Source organism: Clytia hemisphaerica, unplaced genomic scaffold (genome assembly GCF_902728285.1).
Source record: "Clytia hemisphaerica strain Z4C2 unplaced genomic scaffold, Clytia hemisphaerica genome assembly, whole genome shotgun sequence".
NCBI lineage: Eukaryota > Metazoa > Cnidaria > Hydrozoa > Leptothecata > Clytiidae > Clytia > Clytia hemisphaerica.
Genome location: NW_027104390.1, coordinates 1312581 through 1336452, shown reverse-complemented (window position 1 = coordinate 1336452; position 23872 = coordinate 1312581). Strand labels below are relative to the sequence as shown.

General features: G+C 34.1%; 1 protein-coding gene across 2 annotated transcripts; it reads right to left on the bottom strand.

Annotated features, from left to right (window-relative positions):
• Positions 1-3261: 3261 nt before the first annotated feature.
• LOC136819672 (uncharacterized) lies at positions 3262-20786 on the bottom strand. 2 transcript variants are annotated; one of them, XM_067075916.1, is made up of 29 exons: positions 20335-20786; positions 19594-19658; positions 19261-19373; positions 18735-18863; positions 18388-18436; positions 17880-17965; positions 17079-17228; positions 16694-16753; positions 16278-16355; positions 15359-15479; positions 14669-14833; positions 14182-14371; positions 13894-13981; positions 13443-13493; positions 12673-12720; positions 11653-11704; positions 11215-11339; positions 10625-10690; positions 10129-10308; positions 9644-9826; positions 9196-9266; positions 8715-8754; positions 7930-8004; positions 7476-7555; positions 6570-6611; positions 5810-5870; positions 5012-5210; positions 4054-4232; positions 3262-3827 (listed from the first exon to the last, which is right to left on the bottom strand). In XM_067075916.1, the coding sequence occupies exons 1-29, from the start codon at positions 20760-20762 to the stop codon at positions 3723-3725; spliced, it is 3279 nt and encodes a 1092-aa protein (XP_066932017.1). In that variant the 5' UTR covers positions 20763-20786; the 3' UTR covers positions 3262-3722. The 2 variants fall into 2 exon arrangements, with proteins under 2 accessions (XP_066932017.1, XP_066932018.1); XM_067075917.1 differs by having other exon boundaries at positions 5810-5867.
• Positions 20787-23872: the final 3086 nt, after the last annotated feature.

Genomic DNA, 23872 nt, shown 5'->3' with positions numbered 1-23872 from the left:
ACAGTCAAAAGTTTCCCCTGGTTCCACTTTTGGTGCGAATTAGTTTTTTTGTACGAATGTTTTCACATATTTCCGTAGGCTGGAAATCTAAGCTAGTTTTTGATCCAGTTACTAGGATAAATCTGATGGTAAGTTGTGACTGAATAACTAAATGTATTCCAAGGCAAACTTAAAATCTGTAAATATATAAAAATCTTTAAAGCGCCATATTGCCATGAGCTCTGTGTCTTAGCCTAGTGAATACAGGCTTAGTTAATTAGGCTAGTATTTCCGCGGGTGGAAAGTAATATACGTAGCCATATTGGTTTACGTTTTCTTATACATACACGCTTTCAATGATGTTCAAATAAAAAAATCTCTATATTTTTACAAAGTTGTTTATATGAATTAGAATTAAATGATTTCAAACCTTAGAAAATGGTGCCTCACCTCTTTTTTTTTTTTCGCCCTATTTAAAAGGGCTCAAATTTGTTGAGAGGAGTGAAGAAGTCCATATTTAAGAAAATGTTATAATCTTTTTGTATTATACTTTATCCTAGAGTACATACATCTTTTACACTCCACAAATTTTTCGAGACGATAATGTTTTAAGATTCGCAACATCTTCGTAAATTTTCAAGATTTGTAACATCTTCGTAAATTTCCAAAGCTCGTAATATCTTCGTAAACCTCCAAGATTTGTAACATCTTCGTAAATTTCCAAGATTCGCAACATCTTCGTAAATTTCCAAGATTCGCAACATCTTCGTAAATTTCCAAGATTCGCAACATCTTCGTAAATTTCCAAGATTCGTGACATCTTCGTAAATTTCCAAGATACGTAACATCTTCGTAAATTTCTAAGATTCGTAACATCTTCGTAAATTTTCAAGATTCGTAACATCTTCGTAAATTTTCAAGATTCGTAACATGTAAATTTCTAGATAGGTTTCTGTTCTCTTTTTGCACCAACGGGGAGTTTGATAAGAATTTTATTGTATTATTTTTGTACTATTTCAACGGAAAGTTTTGAACCTACATTAGAAATTTTCTGTTATTTCTAGTAATAGTAGGCAAACGGTCAGTAATTTAGTTTATTTTCCAGACTTCATTTTTCCTTTGTTTATATATATTTTTTTCTTCTTCGTCACATAATTATATTTTATATTTTTTGGGAATCGATCACTTATCTGTTCGTGTCCGGAAAAAAAATCAAATTATTGCAATTTTAAATTTACACAATCCATGTCACAACACATTCATAACGACATTTTGAGTTTTTTTCCGGACAAATAATAATGTAAAATACTTTATTTAATATATTTTTTGTAATACCGAAAAATTTATCTGTTTTGTAAGAAAAATGTATGGAATTAAAATTTAGTAACCGTTTTGATATTTTATCCTGACCTTCCGGTCTGTAAAATACACAGAAAAGCACTATATTCATCAAAGCTCTGAGGAGGCCAAAGAGAAATCTTCAAACTCTCTCAAGCAAGAAAAAATAAAGCCTTGAGATTTGCGCTGAATTGTCATTAATGCTTCGAAAACAGTTTCTTGAAAAATTTAATTTAACCAATTGGTAATAAGCCGGAAATCGCCGTTTTTTTGTGATTCTGTGACATTTTTTTATTCAGCTTGATTATCACCAAAAATATAACTTTTTAAACCCGGAACTCCGTTCATAAAAGTATACCGTACTTTACCCATAACAATCCCTTAACGATCAAAGCGCAAAAATGGCTATACCGCAGCAAATATCCGGAGTTTTCAGGTTTTGATTGTTAATGGAGCGTTTAGATTGTTATAGGCATGTTGTTATTAAAAAACTTGAGAAAAAAGATCTGACGAAAGATTTAGAAAAAAAGTTTCAGTTTCGTTTTTATGATTGAATTACATTATCTTCTAGCTATTCTTGTTAAAAATTTAATTCTATAATATAAATAAAAACTTGATTTCAATAAGTTTGATAATTTGGCAATAAATAAATAAAAACAACAACATCAACAATCAATAAAAATTCCGAATTTTTACATAATAATAAGGCAAGGCATACCTTACATATAAACACTCGTAAGGGAGTTGTACCATACACATGCAAATTCTGTCAGTCGACAAAAAATCAATTCCAAAAATTGATTTAAGTTAGATCATGAAGGTAATAAATATACAGATGGAGAGAAAACGTCTCGCTAATGACCTAAATGGTCGTTGAAATCTTTTATAATTCTATTCAAAGCGGCTTTTCTTTGATGTACCATCATTGGAAGCAAAAAACATCAATTTATAACTTTATAAGAATAGAAAGAGGCTGGTCCGTTGATTTTGAAAAACTTAATTTTGCGAGAAATCTTAGTTAAAATGCGATTCGAAATAGTTTCAACTGATTTAAGGATAAAAGAATATATTAATTTCATGAGGATATATTTTTGGGCTGGCATTTTGTGAACATTGAGAGTCGCATCACATTATCATTGAAATTTTCTTATCTTAAAATCACCACGTCTAAGTGGGCAGCGGTTTTCATACTCTGACAAAATGATTGAATAAAAGTAATTCTTTTTTAAATCTATCGATGGCTTTATGGGCAGCTTCCCTTAGAAGTTTAGCGTATTGAGCTTATTATGTGAAGTTTTTTTTCAATTTTCATGACAAGGCTATTATATTTCAATATACTTGTTAAAAATGTAATGTCTTTTCATTCATCTTAAATATTCCCACGAGTATACCCAAAATTTATGTGAAGTTTTTTTTCAATTTTCATGACAAGGCTATTATATTTCAATATACTTGTTAAAAATGTAATGTCTTTTCATTCATCTTAAATATTCCCACGAGTATACCCAAAATTAATCATCTTATTCCCAAAGCAACCAAACAGCTGTTTGCTTCCGATGATAAATCAGAATAGAACAAAAGGCATTGACTCTCCATCTATCTTTATTACCTTCATGGTTAGATGAAAACCTGTTGGAAGGTTTCATAATTTGTCCAACATAATTGGGGTGTGTAAACCACTTTAAAAATTTAAAAACAATGATATACAAACAGACTTAATGTCATGATCTGACACTACAGTAAACCAGAACAAAAAGCAAGATGATTTTTGTTGAGAATTGAAAAAGAATAAAGACATTAGCACTTTATAGTTATATTTAAACCTTTTCATGAACAGTAGCTTAGATTTGACCTCACACTTTTTTTACCTCGTTTTAAAATCCAGTTGAAGACATATACCAAAAAACTAATGTATTAAAAACATAAACTTCAAAATGGACAAACTGTTGTTCAACCTTTTAATCTATTCATATACTTCTCAAATCTAAAGCTTTTTCCATTCTGATTACAGTATTAGTAGTGAAATTTAATTATACGAGCCCTCCCCATCGGGGGAAAGAGTCTTACTCGTGATAAGAAGTAGGAATTCCTTCTTTTCCCAGTAGGAACGCTTAGTGCTGTCCAGAAAAAACACTGCTATTTCTACATGGCGACCACACTGAAATACACGGGTGCTTTTCCTGAACGTAGAACGGGACTACTACCATCAAACACCGCAATGTCACCCAGACTCATGTTTTAGAGTTATGGAAACAAATTTCAATGGGTGGAAAAATGACCATGACATAAGCATTGATAAGTAGAATATTTTCTGAAGTTAGTTTCTCAGGCTTGTCACAATTATACTAAATCTGTGGAGAAGCTTGATGGACTGCCAGTATCGAATGTCCACCAACAGTACCTCATCAATGTTCGGTCAAAACAATTTCAGGAGGATTAGAAGGTGAGGGCTGTGTTCGATTCAGGATTTCTTGCAAGTTGCCAAGAATGTCCAATACAATGGATTCATCCTAGAAAATAAAAAATTGAATTATTATCAACTTAAATAGCCAAAAGTTTATTTATTGATTTTCCTACGATTGATCACTTTCATCAAGAAACTTTCAAATGTTTTATTAAAGTTCCTTGCTGTCATTGAGCAACAATATATTGGCGATTGATTACTGCTGTAGAATAATAAAACTTAAGATAGCGAAGCAATAGAAATTTGAGGTTTGGGTACTAATTAGGTCTTACCCTTTCATCTTCATCTCCGCTGCTCCAATCCCAATCTGAAGATAATTCATCCATATCAACTTCATTCCCAGCCTTCTCTTTTTCGTCCTCACTCTCAGAGGACTCGGAATCTTCCGTCATGCAACGCGCAGAATCGAAACTAGCCGTTGAAAATGATAATCGGTCATCACTTAACGATCCTGACAAAAAGAAGGAAAAAATGTTTTTTATTTGAACCCTTAAGTTGTTTAAATGTCATTCAAATGAGCAGATATCCACAAAAAAAATCGGAAAGTATGGCTATTTCAAAACTCTTACACAAAGGCAACTTAGTAGATTTGTAATTTTCGGTAGTAAATTTATTCTGATTAAATTATTTTTCTCCAACTAATTCGAGACCCGATTGTCATCTTGGTGAAAAAATAATTTTCAGGTCCAAAAAAAATTGTCGTTTTTAACAACTACAGACTGCTCTAAATTTTCAGTAACCGAGCTTATTTGTTTTTCCATCACTCCCTTTTTTCTCCGAATAAATCAGTGAGTGCATTCTTCACCATTTCATGAAGTGGTCAGGAGCGGATAAAAACAGAAATAGTAATTTTTACCAATAGTATGTTTTTACACAAAAACCTTCATTGAGTTTTGTTTGTATGCCCCTCGAAATGATGAAACCTCATTGGTTGAAAAGTACATCATACCGGGTGCGCCAAAAAAAAGTTTTTCAACTTTTTCGAGCACTTTCTGAAAGTAACTTTTTTATTCAATCGAGCAGAACTTTTGATCTAACGAAACGAATTTAATAAATGACCCATCATTAAGTTTATTTTCTTCCCAATAAAATAGGAATGGTTCTTTTAAAAATAAAATTTCTAGATTTCGAGAAAATTGGTTTCAAAGAGAGAAACTTTTTTTTGTGGCGCACCCAGTATGACTCTCTGTGACGAATGATGATTGACAACAAACAAACAAACAAAAATACCTTTATCCTTTCTATTGCTCATTGGTCGAGGTGTGTTCGCATCTGCAAATGCTGTTTTAGACTTCACATCATTCTCCGCTCTTTGTAAGCGCTTCCGCAAGCTGTTTTTGATGGTATCCAAGGGAAAGGATGATTTCATGACGTCACGTAGCAACAGCACGATGTTGACAACTTGCTGTAAAGAAGCTGCTTCTGTATCCTGAAGTTGAGTTGAAAGAAGAGATAAGTAGTTTTCAAAGCTTTCGCGGAATTTAGTATTTTACGGTTGTCGTTATTTTCACACACAATACTGAATTCCCTCAAACACGAAAAACCTTAGAATTTAAGAATTCGCTGAAAATATGCATTGTCGTCAAAATTAGTGAAACGTCGTTGATGAACAAATTCTATTGACCAATATTTAATAAACCCCTCTATCTTTGATCAGAGTTTTTAGAAAGTGGTCCCCGCTCGACGGAGGTCCAGTATTTAAATACCATGTAGCTATAAGTAATAATTATCGCATGACTCCGAGTGCAATACTAGAAATATTTTACGAGTTCCGAGATTTTTCCGTATTATCGGTAAAATCTCGGAACGAGTAAAATATTGACCAATCAAAACACTGATATTTTCTTGGGTCGGCAATAAAAAGGTAGTCCCGACATTGAGCATTGCTTTCATCAGGATACCAAATTTTACAAAAACTCCGATCAAATATTTTAGTCGAACTTGAGACACTCCAGGATTTAACAAAGATCAATGGTACATGAGAGCAGCTCACGCCTCATGGCGTAAACATTGAAAAATATTTCTTACATCTTTTTCAAAGACACTACATAATTCTGTACTTGCGATCCTCAACACATTCTGGTTACTACTGAAAGTAAAAGAGTAAATATGTAGAAGAAAATAAAGATACAAAATACAATTTTCGTTAGCCTCAAGGGAAAACGTCATCTATTCAATTGGAGAAGTCCATGTCCGATTGAACCGTCTCTATGGGTGCTATCAAATGGTGCATCCATTGGTTGCGATACTCTTAGGTTTCTACTACTGATGGTATCCAAGGCAAAAAGGAGTGATTTTTGTTACGTAAGCCTTCGAAGTTAGTAAGAAATTTGAAAAAAGGTGATGAATTTCAAAACGATGGAAATTTCACTTTTGCGGGAAATAACAAATCAACGTAAGCAAAAACGTCAATCGAATTTCAATCAACCATGAGGAGTGCTTTTAATTAGTACAGAGTATAAAGTCATAGAGTGTCCATCAAGGTTAAAAAGCATAGCCAGATAGACTCTGTATGATTTTTATTAGTCGACCTGTTTGGTAAGAAATAGTCAAATATGGGATGGAAGCTAAGCAGAAATGATACAGTTGGCGCTCTCTATTTCGACGTTCTACTATTCTATACGCTCTATAATTCAATAATATTGGGAGTCCCTGTCAACAAGAAACTCTTATAAACGACGCTCCTTTATTCGATGAAAATTAGATTCCCCTTGAAAATCGAATTAGAGAACGCCAACTACATATACACGCAAGAATATAAGAATGTATGAATGTACATCATACTTACGCTGTTTCACTGGTTTTCAATTTCTGAAGAATGGTATCGACGCTGAAATAAAAAAAGAAAAGAAAAGTTACACGAAGTATTTTCATCCTATATACGGTTCAGACAGGAATTTAGTCTGAATCGCATACCGCAAATCGCAAGTTGCATTCAGTTGCATTGAGTATTTTCATATTATATACGGTTCAGACAGGAATTTAGTCTGAATCGCAGACCTCTACAAAACCGCGGGTAGTATAAGGAGCACGAATCCGTTAGTGGATACCAGCAGTCTAGGAGGAATTAAGACATACAGTTATCGGTCTAAAACGGGCGTATGATCACAAATTTGAACGCCAGCTCCTTTTTCACAACGAAAATTGTAGTTTTTAACAAAAAAAGGTAGGAAATTTCCCAACTTTTTTCTGAAGGAACACATCAGGTTTGAAAGAAGATTTGTTTTAAAGAGCAGATTTAGTTGCCAAGCGACAGCAGCCGTTTTGTTTACTTGATATTTATTCTTCCGAGCTAGGATTTTGAAACAAAAGCTAATTTGATTAAAAAGTCACAGGAGCGTTAAGAAAGGACTATCTTATTGGGGAAAAAATGTCGCGGTTTTAATTAGTCGGGGAAAACTTGTCACCTAGAGGCATTTTCGTCACTTTTCCCCGACCAAATTTGAAAATTAGCTATTTCCAACCGACTAAATTGTCCAAATGAAATGGTCTCTTTAACTAGCTCGAAAATAGATTTCGTAATTCGACGTTTAAAGTAATTAAACTAATTTCAGTTAATAAAGGCGTAAAAAAATGGATTTCAATTTTAGTGGGGGATAAAAAAATTGGTTAAAAGTTTTGGTCGAGTGATAAAATGTCGGGGAAAATTTCGTTACTTTCCCCCGACAAGGTAAAAGAAAGGATAGTCACTTACCAATTTAACATGAGGTGAGTGTTGATGGAATCGGCCATTGACAGGTGAATTGCCTGGAACAGTGTTGGTAGTAAAAGAACCTGCCAAAGAAAAAATAGTACAGCATTTGTACACAAGGTTTTTTTTCCAACGAAAAGTTTTCCCGATTAAGTTTTCCCCTTCAAGGGAGCTTGCAATAGTAGGGTCTCTTGAGCGGCAGATCTTGGTAATGGTTTCAAATATTTACATGGGAATACGATTGTGATTTTCCCTGTTGGTGCTTAACAGGGATAATACCCTCTAATTCGACGTTCTAATATTCAATACGCTCCATTATTCGATATTATTGAAAGCCAACGTCAACAAGAAACTCTCATAAACGACGCTCTACTATCCGATACGTTCCCTTTCGATGAAAATCCAATTACCCTTTGAAATACGAATTTAAGAGCGTAAATAGAACTTTACGACTCACGGTATACATAGGATTTGTGTTTTGACAATATTCCAAAAAATGTGTTTGGATCTCACAAAGTAAATCCAACATTTGCTGAAAATTAAAATAAAATAAGGACGATATTTAATTTAGATGATGGGCGTTCGCTTTTGAGAGTTGGTATAAGGTCGTTAGAAATTGTTGATTCAGAAAAGGTTTAAAATCGATATATTGTATTACTGTACCGCTCAAAATTGGAGACTTTCATAATAGAGGAATGAAAAAGCAGAAAATCGAATCTGTCTTAAGAAATCAAGGACGATTCCAAGTTTTTTAAGCGCCAATGAAACCAGGAGTTTTCGAGAGTTCTTAGTTTGTAGGACTAAGGGTTAGTCTGTAGGACTAAGGCACACCGGGGGCGGTGATGTTTTATTACACCTCTGTGCCACAGACCAGCTGAGATCCCAGTCCTCTGGAAATTTGGACAAAATTTCGTCCCGATGGGAAAAATACCTTACAATTTCAGTCCCACTGGGAAATTGACTTTCCTTTTCATGAGTTTGAGTAAAGAAACGATTCAAGTTAATTTCATACTCAAAGTTTCATGCCATTCAGGATGGCAATCTTCAGTGAAAGAGTTTCATTTTCATTAGAAATTCAATGTAAAAAATTGCACTGCAAAACCACCCCCACTGGATTAGAACAATAGAATTTCTATCCCCATTGGAATTTCGATAGAAGTTTTAATCACCACTGTGTAAAAAGAGTTCCACCTGCGGGTCCGTGAGCCAGGCCGGGGTTATGAGACAGGGGTGTGTTATTACCTTGTTAGATGACTTCACAGGAGATTTCAAAACAGATGGACTGAAAGATGAAAATAAAAAGGGCTGCAACGGCTTTCTCTCTAACACAGCAAACAGTGTGTCCGGAAAATAAGCGGTTGTTATATGATAATGCAAAAACTGTTAGCTTGCAAAATAATATCCATTAGTCTTTGCTCTACTTTTTTTCAAATGGCATTCTAGATTACAAGAAGACTAGAAAAAGTTTAAGGGGTGATTAAAGGCACGCACATCGTGATAAAGATTGTCAAAAAAAATCACTGAGTCACTTCAGAAGTATAGAAGAAAATACTTTAGTTAAATAGATTTTCAATATGAGTCAAAAAGTACATTAAGAATAAAAAGTACACTGCGAGTGGGAGAGTGAGTGATCATGTGATCATGTATTCGCATGATAGTAGAGATGATATGAAGATTAAGAACAGCTAAGAACTCTTAATAAAGAGTGCTGCGTTGAAATTACCTTTCTTGGGTTGCCAGGTAGAGTTTTTGAAAGTATGTACATATCGTCCCATCAATTTGATCATCACAATTCTGTGGAAGTAAGGGAGGAATATCATTTTAGCATTTCAGTGGGGATGGAAAAAAAGAGCAAAGAACACTATTTTGCAGTAGGGATTTGCTTATCTGATTATTTTCAGCGGGGACAAAAATCTGAGTACAATTTTCCACTAGGGGCGGTATTTTGGCCAATTTTTCTGGCGGGAAGGGTTTTCAGTGGGTCTGTGAGAATTTATGCAATGCAATTGGTTCTTTTCGCATGACGACGGGCCTACACTGCACAGAATTGCCTGTTGCAAAGGAAAACAAAAAATCGCAAGCTCAGTCGTTACTTGACCTCGGAAAAGCCCTCACTAACCAGTCATTATTGTATTAATACAGTAGAAACGTTGAATGATATCCTTGAATACCTCTTCGTCACAGTAGTACCGCCCATATAGCTGGTACAACAAAAGAATTTGAATGACAATGTTGCAAGTATCTCTGTGTTGACAATTGGGTAAGAAAGTCGCGATTGTCTTGATAGCCCAGATTGCTTTCCGCTCGTATGCTTTGTTGGTTTCTTTCATCAAACTCAGTCTCTCCTCTGAATACTGAAATAGTAAACCAAAAGATTTTAGGCTCTCAGATAATTGAATTTTCAAATTAACATATAGAAACTTCACTTATAGTCAAAGGCTTGGTTTAAGGTCCTATAATTTGATGCTGTTTGAAATAACATGATCACACCGGTTCAAGATTTCAATATGCCCCCCCCCCCCCATTACCTGAGTACGTACTGAAAATCCATGATTGACGTAGATTGACAGTAAGGGTGAGGTACTGAGGTGGAATTACAGGTAGGTCTTAAAATAGGTGTTAGACAAAAAGTCAAAAGAAATGGATAATAAAGAACCTTTGCTGGTGAATCTGTCAACACTTTTTGATTTTTAATGAAATTCTTGGTGTTGTTTAGTAAACAGTGACATGCGCCATAACACAGAGCACTATCTGCATGCTCTAACGCTACTGTATAAAGGTCTTCCATGATACTGTAGTCATAGCAACGAATGACGTCACACAAACAAGATAGCAACTGAAAAATAAAAAACAAGGTAACCATTGTTGAGTCATTTATTCAAATTTCTGGATATATTTCGAAAGCCTAAGATTTAACAAGTTCTTTTTCAATAACGGAATAACGAATAATTCACAATAATGTTTGCTTTTTTGATAATTAACTTTTCTCTCAACTGTAATGGTTACAGCAAGAAGTTGACTTGATGGAGCAAGGAAAAGAAAAACATAACAGACTATGTTTACTTTAGGGTGATTTTGATAGAGCCCCGGTAAACCGAAATAAACGGAAGACAGAGACTTTTTTTAAGTGGAACCAAATGGACAATTAATACCTGTAAAGACATTCTTCTAAGCTCCCAGCGCTGATCTTCAAGCGATTCTATTGTTTGTAATAACATCTAGGAACGTAAAACATATAACCAATTAAAAATTTTCAATATCCCCAAAAAGTCCATGTAAACACATAACTGTTTTCTTTCAAGAAACGTTTAATAGTTTTATCAACCCTGCAATCAAAGCTTCCGGAAAGCTTTTTTCCTTTTCCAATGCTTGTCTCCGCGTTTTACTTATGAAAATTTTGGGTAATCCCACGGTACCAAAACCCGACGTATTATTCCGAACCCTGCAATACAATAAAATCAATACAAAGGACTTGGTTTTCGAGATACAGTTGACACTCTCTAATTCGAATTATTGATACATTTTACAATAGCTCATTACAGCTTATGCTCTCTAATTCGACGTTCTACTATCGATGATACGCTCCATTATTCGATGCTATTGAAAGTCACCATCAACAAAAACTCTCATAAACGATGCTCTACTATTCGACACGCCTTATCCGATAAAAATCCAATTCCCGTTGAAAATTTAGAGAGCGTCAACCGTATATTAAGATTATTAGCAAATAGACCATGGATACCTGTTTAATAAGATGGCGGAAAGGAACGTAATCTTGCTCGTTCAACCAATCAGCGATCACCTTTTCATCACGTGGGGTGTTCATGACGTGCTCTTCGTTATTGTCAATTTGACTCTTTGAGATACCTTCATGTTAGAAGAAAGGGAAAGTTGTTATAGAGTGAAACGAAAACAGAAAATGTTGCTTGCTTCTGGTTGTTGCTAGAAAAAAATACTACAGTAGGAATCTCAATAACTCTAACAAGCCCGAGGAATTGAAATTTGTTCGAGTTATGGAAATTTCGAGTTATGGAGACCGATTTAAAGTAATGAGGGACGAGAAAACTTGTTCGAATTAAGGAGATATTCGAGTAATTGTGATTTAAGTTCTGGTGATTGTCTGAACTTCTTATTAAAACTTTTAAGAGAGGTCAATCTATTCGACATAAAAACTTCTTACCTTTTATTTCAGTTAATTTCAATTGCGGAAGAACTTCAGTTAGAAACTCAGCCTATAATAGAGCAAGTAAAGATGAATTCCTTATTATACTATTCAATGCGCTCCACTATTCGATAATATTGAAAGTCAACCTCAACAAGAAACTATGTTTCTACTCCCTCATTAGATGAAAATAAAATTTCCTTTGAAAAATGATTTAGAGAGTGTCAACTGTAGTTGTTTGTACTAATGTGAGTGTTTCATAGAATGATGGGTTGGAAGTTGCCCGATATTGATTCTTGTTGAGGAAATCATAGGGAGAATCATAATTTCGAGAGGGAAGTGGTATTTGGCTATTCCAGAAAAAAAAGTACCCCCTATGACCCCCTTTAGCCCGGGGTCCACTTAAAGCTTAAAGCTGGATTGCGCGATTAAGTGGCCCAGTAATATATGGTAATATGTTTTTGCCTAGGCGGACTGTAAAACAGTCCGCCAAATTTTAGTTGTTTTTGGAAGGTAAAAACAGTATGAAGCAATGTTTTTATTTGAGAATATGGGATTGCAAATCTGTTATTGATCTTTGTTTCTCATTTTTGATTATATCTTTGAACTCCAAGTAGTTTTATTGTTATTTGGATTTTTAACATTTTCTCTCAAAATGGCGACCTCGCCAAACGCTCCTAGTCTACTTCACTGGACTCAGCGTCATAAAAAATTATCAAAAAGCAAAGTTCAGCCAAAAGTAGACTCTAGTCTAGACCTCCTTGCACTTTTTCTCATTTTTGGACCCCCCCCCCTGGATTTTCAACCTCATTTTACTGACCAACCATGGATTTTTACACCCAAAAAAACAAACTTCTTGGATCTTTTAGTTCCCAGACCACCCTCGACGTCGCAATTCCCCAACATAGGGGATATAGACTAATTCATAAACAGCCCGTTTTCGCCGTACCAGTCTGTGAAAAAATCTTAAGAAAGCTACTAAACTTTTCCAGGGCTAATTTTTCTCATCAATCCTTTTCCCACTGGATAAGATATTACCTGCGGGTCTGTTTTTTCTTTCTTAGCATGTTGAATGAGTGATTGATTCTAAACAAATTAAAGAAAAATATTCACCTGATATTCTGGTGGCCCGGAGGAGTGATAGTCAGCCTTTGATGTCGGGTTTAACTACCTGTAAGCCTGAAAATATCTCGGTTGGACACACAAACTCCCGGAAAACAAGGGCTGGAGTTCAAGCTTCCCGCTGCAAAATCGATGACACGTTCTTCCAAATGTTGGAAATTTTCCCGACCTTCAGAGCTTTAGTGTGTCAGAATTAAATTTCCACATCGGTTACCAGATAAGAAAGTCGTCAAAATGATTAAAGAAGGCAGAGTTGATCAAACAGCATGTGATTCAGCCTAAAAACATACCTTAAGGGAACTGATTTTTGCGTAGTTTATTTTCGTGGTGCGAGGGTACTAAATTGGCGCATTTTGCGGAACCAATTCTTTCATATTCCTAGGGGCTTTTGAGGACTTTTAGTAAAAATTGCATTTCGTTCCCGCCATAATTAGTTCCGCGAAAATTAGTTCCCTTTTAAGTTAATGGAATCGAGGATAACATAAATATAAAATACACTAAAGAGAAAGTGTATCCGCAAAATGAATATTAATTATTTTGCAACAAGGCTTTGTGGATCTGCACTGTGACTATTAATCTTTTGTTCATGACCAAAAACCCTTATATAAGTAATGGAAAGACAAAAGTCCTGTATTTGTATACAGATTTGACGAATTTTAACGCACGTTTCGTAGGAAGAGACTTACGTGTTCAGCATCTGTGACTTTTTGAAGACTTTGATCAGGTATTCGCATGTTCTATGGTGCAATGAAAGTAACATAAACAATGAATTGTCAACCAAATTCCTATCAATAGGATGGATGTAACTTTTCCATTTTTTTCGAAGAGTGCAATAAAGGAATGCCAAAGGCTGTCGCTATTTTTCATCTATTGAACCGGCAAAAATCTCATGGTATCAAGTCTTTCTTGGTAGACAATCTTACTCAAGATCGGCTTAACCTTTCACGTCAAAGGTACTGATCTAGTTTTTGGCAAAGTAGAATTCGAAAAAGAGAGCCAAACCTTTTTAATTTACAAAAACATATTTTTAGTAATATCCTAACAATGCCTCTTCTCTGCTGTCGACCCTTGAGTATACCTTAGGATGTCTATAGTAAAGGGTGAGTCTCTAGGTATCGAGCATATAATCTAAATTACCGAAAGAGTTAACGATTTGGCAAGTTTTCTTCTTTCGAAGGGATGTCTGTCCAACTGTAGGAAGGAATTTTGTTTATGGAGGCCATTTCTAAAATAAATAGGGGCAGAGTTAATTAAAGTACACAGAAAAGTTTTCGTTTTCTTCCAAATTTGAATCCTCATCGAGATATCATTTATAGCTTGAAATCACCATAAATATGCCTCTTGCTTTAAAGAAAAAAAAACTCTAAGCTTTAAATATCATGACAAAAAAAGAAGAACCAAAAGTATGGCTTCCACGGGACTTACGTTATTAATTGGCCTTCATTGATCGATTTGTTCAAATAATCACGTGATGACACGCTGTTCCTCCCCATACCTCCCCCAGAGAAATTTGATCTTGACAGCATAAAATAGGTGTTGTTTGTGATCAGGTATCGGAGCACCACTTCGTACGCCAGTAACCGCCCTTCACGCCATTCCCAACACGCTGTGAGATCTGACAGAATAGAGAAATGGTTATTAAAGGTGCATTGTACGTTTTCTCACAAGAAAATTTGGGTGCATAGCTGGTATAAAAGAATTATATGTACGTAATATTCTATCTGCTATTTCAAATTTTATATAACTTTTGTCTAGTTTAAATTTGCCACTAATGGCTAAAACAGGGGTATTTCCGTAGAAAACATTACGTCATGAATATCATGAATTCCAGAGAAACAAAGGATTCGAAAAAAAGGGGGAAATCATAAGAGAATTTCAAAATTGACTCGGAGAAATATAATTCAACTTTTACTGTGTCTTTCTTTCTTGTTAGTGACGCTTGGTCTTTCCTTCCCTGCATTGTTTTGTTTGAGCGTTTTGATTGGTTCCAATAAACTTTTGATGTCTGTTTTCCAGGATGCACACAAACATTGCAAAACCAGTTTCAAAAATGAAAGACTTGCTTGGTGTTTCGCCACTAGAATGAATGAACAACAAACAATATCAAGCCTAAAAAAGTTCTTAAAGTTTCCTTATTTTCAGCATATTGTATTGTGAGTCTTTTTGTCTAACTTCCTAAGAAATTGCATATTTTAGAGTCTGCAAAGCCTTAAAATTTTGTTCTTAAAAATATGGTCTCGAAGCTGTATGTTCCTAATATATTTTGACCTTGTAATAAATGAACGTGTATATTGGAGAACTTGGTTTAATAAAAAAACATAATGAGCATCTCCTAGTTTTCTACTTTTGCACAATATATATTTTTGTATTTTGAATCTTCTCTTCAGAAAACGATGGGTGTACTCTTTCCACTAAAATTTCTACTAAAAATATTGTCTAAGATAAGATCTAAGATATTGTCAACAATGAAATATCTCGTCAGCCTGACACAACTTTAAAAACTTTCTACGTCCCAGTAAACATGGAAAGGGGTGAAATTGACACTCCTGTAGATTAGAAAATAGCAAAGCAAAGTTTTCTGCGGACACTTTTGTAAACTCACGAATATATTTGAAGAGAAGGCTTGTTGTTTGACGAACTGTTGACGCATTGTGCATGAGGTAATGTGAAAAGACTGTCCAATATTCAGGCCAAGAAGCAGCTATATGTGGCAAAGGAATGTTCTAGAAGAAAATACATTATACAGACATTAATAAATAAGCCTGTGAATTTAAAACCATTTGTCATGGTGATCTATCTAATTTCACTTCAAAACGCTGATCAATACAATGTACATGATTTCATAACTTTGTAGGCTACTGTTAGGTTTCAAATAAACGCCCCCTCCCGCTTGCTGATTTTTCGAAAATTTCCCAACCCCCCACACCTTATAAGAACACCCCCCTTTTATAAATTTTCAGCTTTCAATAAAAAGGTCCCTTATTTTAGCCTATAATTACCAGATTTTTGGATTTTCAAAAATACAATTTCTAACCCTCGGTAATTTAAGCCCCCTCTGTTTATTTGGAACCTAACCGTTGGGTACCCAACAAATAAGTGAACCTTAGAGCATCCAGCTACAGTGGGCAAGGTCATGGGTTCAATTCTAGCCGGGTTTTACCAAAGATTCCCAAAATGTTACTTGATGCCTCCCTGCTTAATGCTCAGCAATTCAAGAGAAGGATTACGGGAAAGTGGAGAAATCCAGGGAGAGAGAATGGAGCCTTTCCCTATCTTCAGGTCAATAGAGGAGCCTCTACGTTTGCAAGACTTAGCTACTACACTATGAATTTTGGGATGAGATTATAAAATGAAGAAATGCTTCTCGAAATTAAAACACCTAAACTAAATCGAGAAAAGTCAAATCAAAAAGGATGATAAAAAACCCAAACACTGGCAAATTTCAAAAGCCTACAGAATATTTTATAATGATGAGTCAGAGAGTTCTTGAACCAGAGACCAGAATTGCAAAATATTGTTACCTTGATCAAGAACAGCAGTGCATTTAAGAATCCTTCAGCTTCGTAAGCGTTCATGAAGTGACAGTGATTGTCACTGTTCTAAAATAAATTAGAATTCTACTTTACATTGGTATAGATTTTAATGGGGCAGAAATACAAAGCAATAGCTCTAAAAGACGATGTTTTCTAACAGGCGAGTCCCTATTTTTCAAATCGAATGTAAATTGAGCACGTATATATTGGAAAAAGAATACAAATTAGCTGTCCAATTTTTTATGTTAAAAGAACTGAGCTTCGTCCCTCTGATTAAAGAAAGTACTTAGGACAGCCTAGGAATATTATGACTCTATCGTCATTAAACCATAATTAACAGACAGTAATGTATAAAGGGCCTAAAAGAGCCTGAAAGAGGTTTGTAGTGTGCATAGATAACAAACCTTCCTTGTGAATTTTGTCCTCAAGTAACATATAATCTTTTCAAAGGATTCAATGAAATACTAAAAATGAATAGAAAGTTAAGCAATTGTTACTTTGCAAATGGAGGAAAAGAGAAGGTAACAGTCAGTATAAAGGTTCCAGTATTAAAAATACTCAATTATTAATGGATTCCAAAAGTACAACTAGGGTTGTACTGATGTTTAAATTCAACAGAAACAAGCAACATGCTGAATGGACCCACCTGATGATGAGAATCAAAAAAACTAATGAGCCAATCTGGAGAAAAGCTGGTAACAGACAAACGGATGGACGGGCGAACGAACATCGGTTAATTTAAAGGACCTCCACCCACCGGAGTAGGTCCAAAAAAGATTCATATGATACCTTGTACTCTGATTTATAAAGAAATGACGAGAAAGCCTTGCCGGCAACTTCTCGAACACTGAGCTGTTGGTGTGCAAACAGTTTGAAGAAAACGTTTTCTAAATTATCTTGCATAAATCTGGGCAATGAATCATAGTGAACTCGACCAAGCTGAAAAGATAAAAAGAATACAACATTAGTATGAGAGTAGAAAATTATGTTATTTTTATTTGTGTTACACTTTTACAGCCCCATATCAAAAAATACATTAAAGGAAGAAATTTTGGTGGGAAGAAAATTGAGCGGATTTGGCAGATTTATCTTAAATCTGCCAAATTAAGTTCCCATCAAATTAAAGTTTTTCAGCTATCTGCCAAATTAAATTCCCGCCAAATTAATTTTTTTTTCTTCTTATGTCTGATTTTTCACAATTTACCTCTGATATCAATGTTTTCACCAGCTGATTTCGGATTTAAAAATACGTCATCCACCAAATTAAATTCTCACCAAAATTAGTATTTTCCCTGATCTGCCAAATTTCTTCCTTTAATACATCTTTAAAAAATTTGGTTTTGTCCAAAGTTAGAAACTTGCATACGTCAAAAAACATATAAAAATTCAGAAAAAATATTTTGTGAGCTTTTTCGTTTGCAAAATAAATACTGTTGCTCTGATGTTGTCTTCTGTCCAGGCACTGGAATTGTTTTAAAACCAACAGATCTGGCGAAATCATACCACTTACAGGAATTTGCTGTATAAACCTGTTAAACCTTAGCTCGAATTAAGAAGATATTTGCAAAGAAAAAGTAAAAAAAAGAATACTTTGATCTTTTTCATTGGGTGGTCGTTCTTTCCTTTTGTTGCAGCTGAATGAATAACTTTGCAGCTTGAAAGAATTTTATCAATGCCTAAAAATCAGTTTAAAAATTAAGTTTATATATATGAATGAAAAGGAAATGGGAAAGATCTCCCTCAGAAAACACAAAAGAAAAACAATGATATTTTGTGATATCAAAGTATCAAAGTTTCTCTTTGCAGGCCCATTTCCCTGAGAAATGGCAGTGTTCTAGATTGTTTGATATGATTATTTTTTCACCTAGAGTAAAATATTATGCCCCAGTCTAGGACAAGGAAATCATATTATGTTTGGGTATTATCAAACTGTACAATGTATTTCTGAAATAGTAGAACATCTTAATAAGCATCACCATAAAAGGCAGGTTTCAGTAATGGTATGCCAACTTATCAATAATGGTATGCCAACTTATTCATAAGAATTCCCAAACAAAAACGGTCTTGAATTTCTCAAACTATGTTTCAAGATGTTTACCTCTTGTGGCACCTTCAATGGCTTGCCAAGAATTATCTTCATCACAAATCTACAATAATATGATATAATATAAAAAAATAGAAACAATCAGAAAGTTTTGACTTTATACTGTTTTTATATTATTTCATTTTTAGACTACCCTCTTCTCTAACAAGTTAAAAAGTATTGACAGATTCAAAAATTCACTCAATTTAAAAATTAGTGAATAAGAAATATATGTGATCCTTCTTTGGTATTGAGCAATTTCTTTGATTCTTATTTTGCTGATTTGTTCACTAATCACATAATGGTTATCAGAAAGTACAATAAAAAGGAATTTATTTGCACCTAAAATATCATATTCATACCTTAGTGAGTGAAAGAAAAAGATTTTCAATCATTCCTTCGTCAAGGAGGTCAATCATTGTATTCAGTTTTGAAGCTGTGTCTTTTCTGATAGCAGACCAAACATCAGTAAGTCCAAGCAAGATAATTTCCTATGGATATAATGATATCAATCAAAAATTTTATTTTCTTTCTTTCAAAGAGAGTTGTTTGGAAGTGGACACAACAAATAAGAGTTTCAACATCAGAGATAATTTATTTTCGTGTATTTAATAAAACATTTTTTAACATTGGGTTAACAAGTCTTAAAGGGACATTGCGCGAACCACATGTCATTAAAGAGAACAATTAAAATCAAGTGTCCAGACCAAACTTGCAAAACAATTGAAACAACCAAAATCAGCCATATTTGTTTTTATTTTTGATTTTGACATGTGACATTTGTTTTGATTTTGTATCTCACTGCATACGGTTTGTTTACAAATTTCGTCCCTTTTATGTCCCTAAGCAGACTTCGCAAAAATAACAAATAAAAAAAATGAAGATTACCTTAAGTAGTAAGAAGCATTTCCAGACAACAATAACATATTTATTTGACAAATTCTTTATCCATCTTGAAAAACTCAATATAGCTTGCTTTCTTACAATGGGTAAGGATTGACCTGAAAAGTATTGTGTATAGGGGAAACATTACACAAAAGATACCCTTAGATTAATTTCTTCCATTTACTATTTTAATTAGTTTAGCCTTCTGAGTAAAACAAGATTCCAACACTAATAACTTTTAAAATCAAATAGAGGTTTTGGTTTTAAGCCAAAAGAAAAAGAATACAGATTTAAATAATACAAGATTTAAACTGTGAAAGGGAAACAGTGACTTACTTGTTATTATTGTATACTTAAATGCCTGTAGTAGATTATATGAAAGATGATCATGATTCTCTATCCTAAAAGTGAAAAACAAATCAAAAATATATACATAAAGATTGATTTTTATCTGTTAGAAAGTATATTTTGGTATTTTAGCTTACTCTCTATTCTGCACAGCACCCCTTGGATTCAACGGGGGGGGGGGGGCTGGGAGGTTAAGGATCTTCTAATTTAAAAAAAAAGTGGAGGTTGGTTTGATGAGAAATTTCAGGTAGGGTAACACTATATAGATGGGGTTGACATTTTCAGGTCGTGGGGTTGTTGTTCAACTCAAGTTCATTTGTTTCCTTTTTGTCCTTATTGGTTCTTATGTTACGTGTTCATTTGCTAAAGTTTCTTTTTTGTTGCTGAAATTGATATCAGTAAAAGTTCTGTTCTCAGTTCTGTTCAGTTCTGTCTTCAAATTACCCCCTCTTATTCCACCCCCCCCCCCGCTTATTAGAATTTAGAAAATTTTCCTACCCCATGCTAATTCGGACCCCCCCCGTCTATTCGGGAGACAAGAGTAGGGTGACATTATTCAAGTTGGGGTTGAAGGTGTGCTGCCCAATATGTTCTGTATAGCTGATAGCATCCATAGCATCAACATCATCCCTGACCGCAATTTAAAGATAATTATGATAATTATGATTCCATCTAGCTCAAGCTTAGGCATTAATTAAAAAGTGTTAGCTGTTTTATTGTATGTCGTACCATGCAAGTATGTTTTCAAGGACAAGAATCACACTCTGTTCATAAGATGGATTCAGTGTATATGATTCTTGCGATTGATCACTATTTGAGAGCTTCTCACTCCAACCATAATGACGATCATAAACCCACTTCAAAAATCTGTTAATGATTTCAACCTCATAGTTTAAAAGATTACTGATGTTGACTTTGTTGATCAAATGGATTGAGCTATTATTGAAATCCTCCAATTTATTGCTAGAGATTATTTCTTCCAGTCTGTTATGGAATTCTTGTTGATTTACTCTACTGCTATCATCAGTAGTAGGCTGCTTTTGCTGGGATATGATAAGATTATACAACAATGTTAGAAGTTCTTTATCATCTGTTTTTTCTTCATTTAATATTCGATGAACAATACCTAAAGCTGGTATTGTATTGCCTTCCAACATTATATTCTAAAGTTTGTTTAATTTTTCTCTGAAAAAAAATGAAGCAAATCTGGCATTATCAAAAGATATTGACAAAAGAATCTCAAATTTTATAGTGATCCAGAGAAATCCATCTTTTTAAGAAGCGCTTTCCCCTATTTCTCAGTATATCCCTTGCTTTCTGGGTATGCACCTTAAAGTTAAACAAATAATCAGCAACCATTGCTGGAAATGAATTGGGATGGAAAGAAATTGATAGATATTGAAGCTTACATCAAATGACTAAAGGATAAAAGAGACAATTTATTCTTTGGTGTGAATCTGGGAATCACATAATCACTAATCACTTTTAAAATCAGAATCAACATTTTCTCAAACTTTTATTCCTCAATGATATGAGAAGTTCTAAAAAATAATATGTAAATAATATGTAAAAAGATCCTGCATCGATACCTAAACACAGCTAGAAGGAGCAAACAAAACCTTTGTTTATAAGTTTGTTTTACATATATGATATGACTCAATTTTGCTACATGCTACAGCAATTTTCCTGCTGCGTTGCAGCGAAAATATATTCAATACAATTCATTTATTTACTTTCTTCACTTTTCTTTTGATTCAGCATTTCTTCATTGAAAAAATAATACTGTATGTAATTGCCATTTTTATCTTAACCATCTTAAATACCCCACTGATTAAGTTTTTGCTAAAATTTTAAACCCCCTTTTTATGTGATTTTTAATTTCGCTTAGCGAAAGTATTACGATAGCAGCGGCGGTGTCATCAGAAAAAAATTAGAAAACGAAAGTACTCGATACGGTGGATGAGCTCACTAAATTCAATTTGTTTTTCTACCTTTCCTCGGTCACACTCACCATGTATAAATATTGTGGTTGTTTTTATTTTTCAAAAAGAAAAATAATAAATATAAAACGTACAATTTTGAAACAATTCAAATATCATTAATATTATTTGCTCATCTTCATTGTACTTTAAACAAACACTTTATTCTTTTATTATTTTTCTTATGAATGTTCTACTTGACATGCGTAAATGAAAAACAGAGAGTGGTTATTATATTATGCGTTTAAAATAAAGAGGATTTGGTTGAGAAGCGTAGTCAAATGATTGGGACAATATACCTTTCGGATATTAGTTCATACAGAGTAAATAAAGGATGGCATAAAATGCGGGAACAGTTTATTTTATCATATAGGCATCTACCTTATAAGAATCTAATCAATAACTCTTGAAACACGGTGATATACCTTTCGGTAATTAGTTCTTACAAATTAAACAGGGGACAGTGCACAATATGAGAATGTTTATTTTCTTATAAGCATTTACTTTATAAGAATCTAATAAATAACTCTTGATAGACAGCCATATACCTTTCGGTAATTAGTTTTTACAAAGTAAACAAGGGATGACGCACAATTTGAGCATATTTATTTTTCTTATAAGCATATACTTTATAAGAATCAAGTCAATAACTCTTGATAGACAGCCATATACCCTTCGGTAATTAGTTCTTACAAAGTAAGCAAGGGAATGGCACAATATGGGCATATTTATTTTTCTTATAAGCATATACTTTATAAAAATCAAATCAATAACTTTTGATAGCTGGGGATATACTTTTAGGTAATTAGTTCTTACAAGGTAGACAGAGGACTACTGGTTGCAGCAGTTTTAATATAGCTCAGCCTGGCTTATTCATCATAAAAAATGACCGTGTCCGAATCATTTCTCATGACTCGACTTAAACCTTTTTTTCTAATCCACCTCGTAATTTTCTTAACAGCTTTTTCAGAGCCAGCATTTTAGCATACTTTTTGCAAATATTTGGCGAAATTTTTCGACTTCAAGTCGTCTTGTTGATATTATTTTGGGTTTATATGTGATGCTAGGGGAGGATTTTTCATATGCGAGTTACGAGTTACAAGTTACAAGTTATGAGTTACATTTAGAACCATGAGTTACGAGTTACTTTTTACGAGTTGCATTTTAACAAAATTAAATCGAGAGTTGCGAGTTACGAGTTGCATCTTAACACACAAAATTCACGAGTTGCAAATTAAAAGTGCGAGTTGCATATTAAGTGTGAGCTGCAAATTAAAAGTTTGAGTTGCAAATTAAAATCAAGTCTGAGATTGTTATCTTAAATAATAACAGCACAAATAAAAGCTAAGCCCAAAGCAAAGCATGGAAAACTCAGCCAAACTGTTTACATTTTGTGATTAAAGTTGTGATTAAAGTTGTGAAACCACTCAAATCACACATTTTTTCGCTCGTTTTTGTATAAAAACAAAGCAGAGCATTACATAACTTTAAGTTTTGAAAGGAAATGCGCGTGTTTCTTCCTATCGAGAAACATCTTTAATGTTGCTTTTAATAACGTGGACGTTACCTGTCATTTTCAAGACAAAGTGACACTTTTTGACAAAATTATTGACAGGCTACTTAAGTGTGATACCTACAAGCTTTATTACACCAAATATTTTAATTGTACAGAATGAGATGCCTTTGATATAAATAGATAATATTGTCAAGAGGCAAACTTTGGGAAGGGCAGTTTTAGAGATACAATTCTAATCAATTATTCTATTGTCCTTATGTTGATAAAATCACTTATTTTTATGAAATAATGATCTGATGGTCAAATATAAAGCTTCTTTAAACAATCCCAGCAAAGGTTTTGCCCCCGGGGGTGGGGGGGTACTACCCTTGCCGACCGACGGGGATGCTCCGCTGAGGTTCCAAAATATGACTCTAAATGGGACTCGCTTTTTCAAAAATTTTGCTGAAATTTGCGAAAAGAGTGATCCTGATTGGAACTCAGAGTTTAAAACTCTATCCTTCCAACCTAACTTAGAGCACTTCCAAATCGTTTTTAGTTTTGAAAATTTGTGGGAATTTCCCTTTTTTCTAAAATATTACGACCATATGATTGTACACGTTTTGCATGTGATCTTATAATTACTGTAGGTGAAACAACCCCTTAGAGCCATCATTCTCAGCATGTTACCTTGTTACCCCTATTACCCCGTGTTACCCTTTTTAGTAACAACGCATCCAAACCAATTATCCCACCCAGGAGCACTTTTCTCTACATACAGTTCTTTACACTC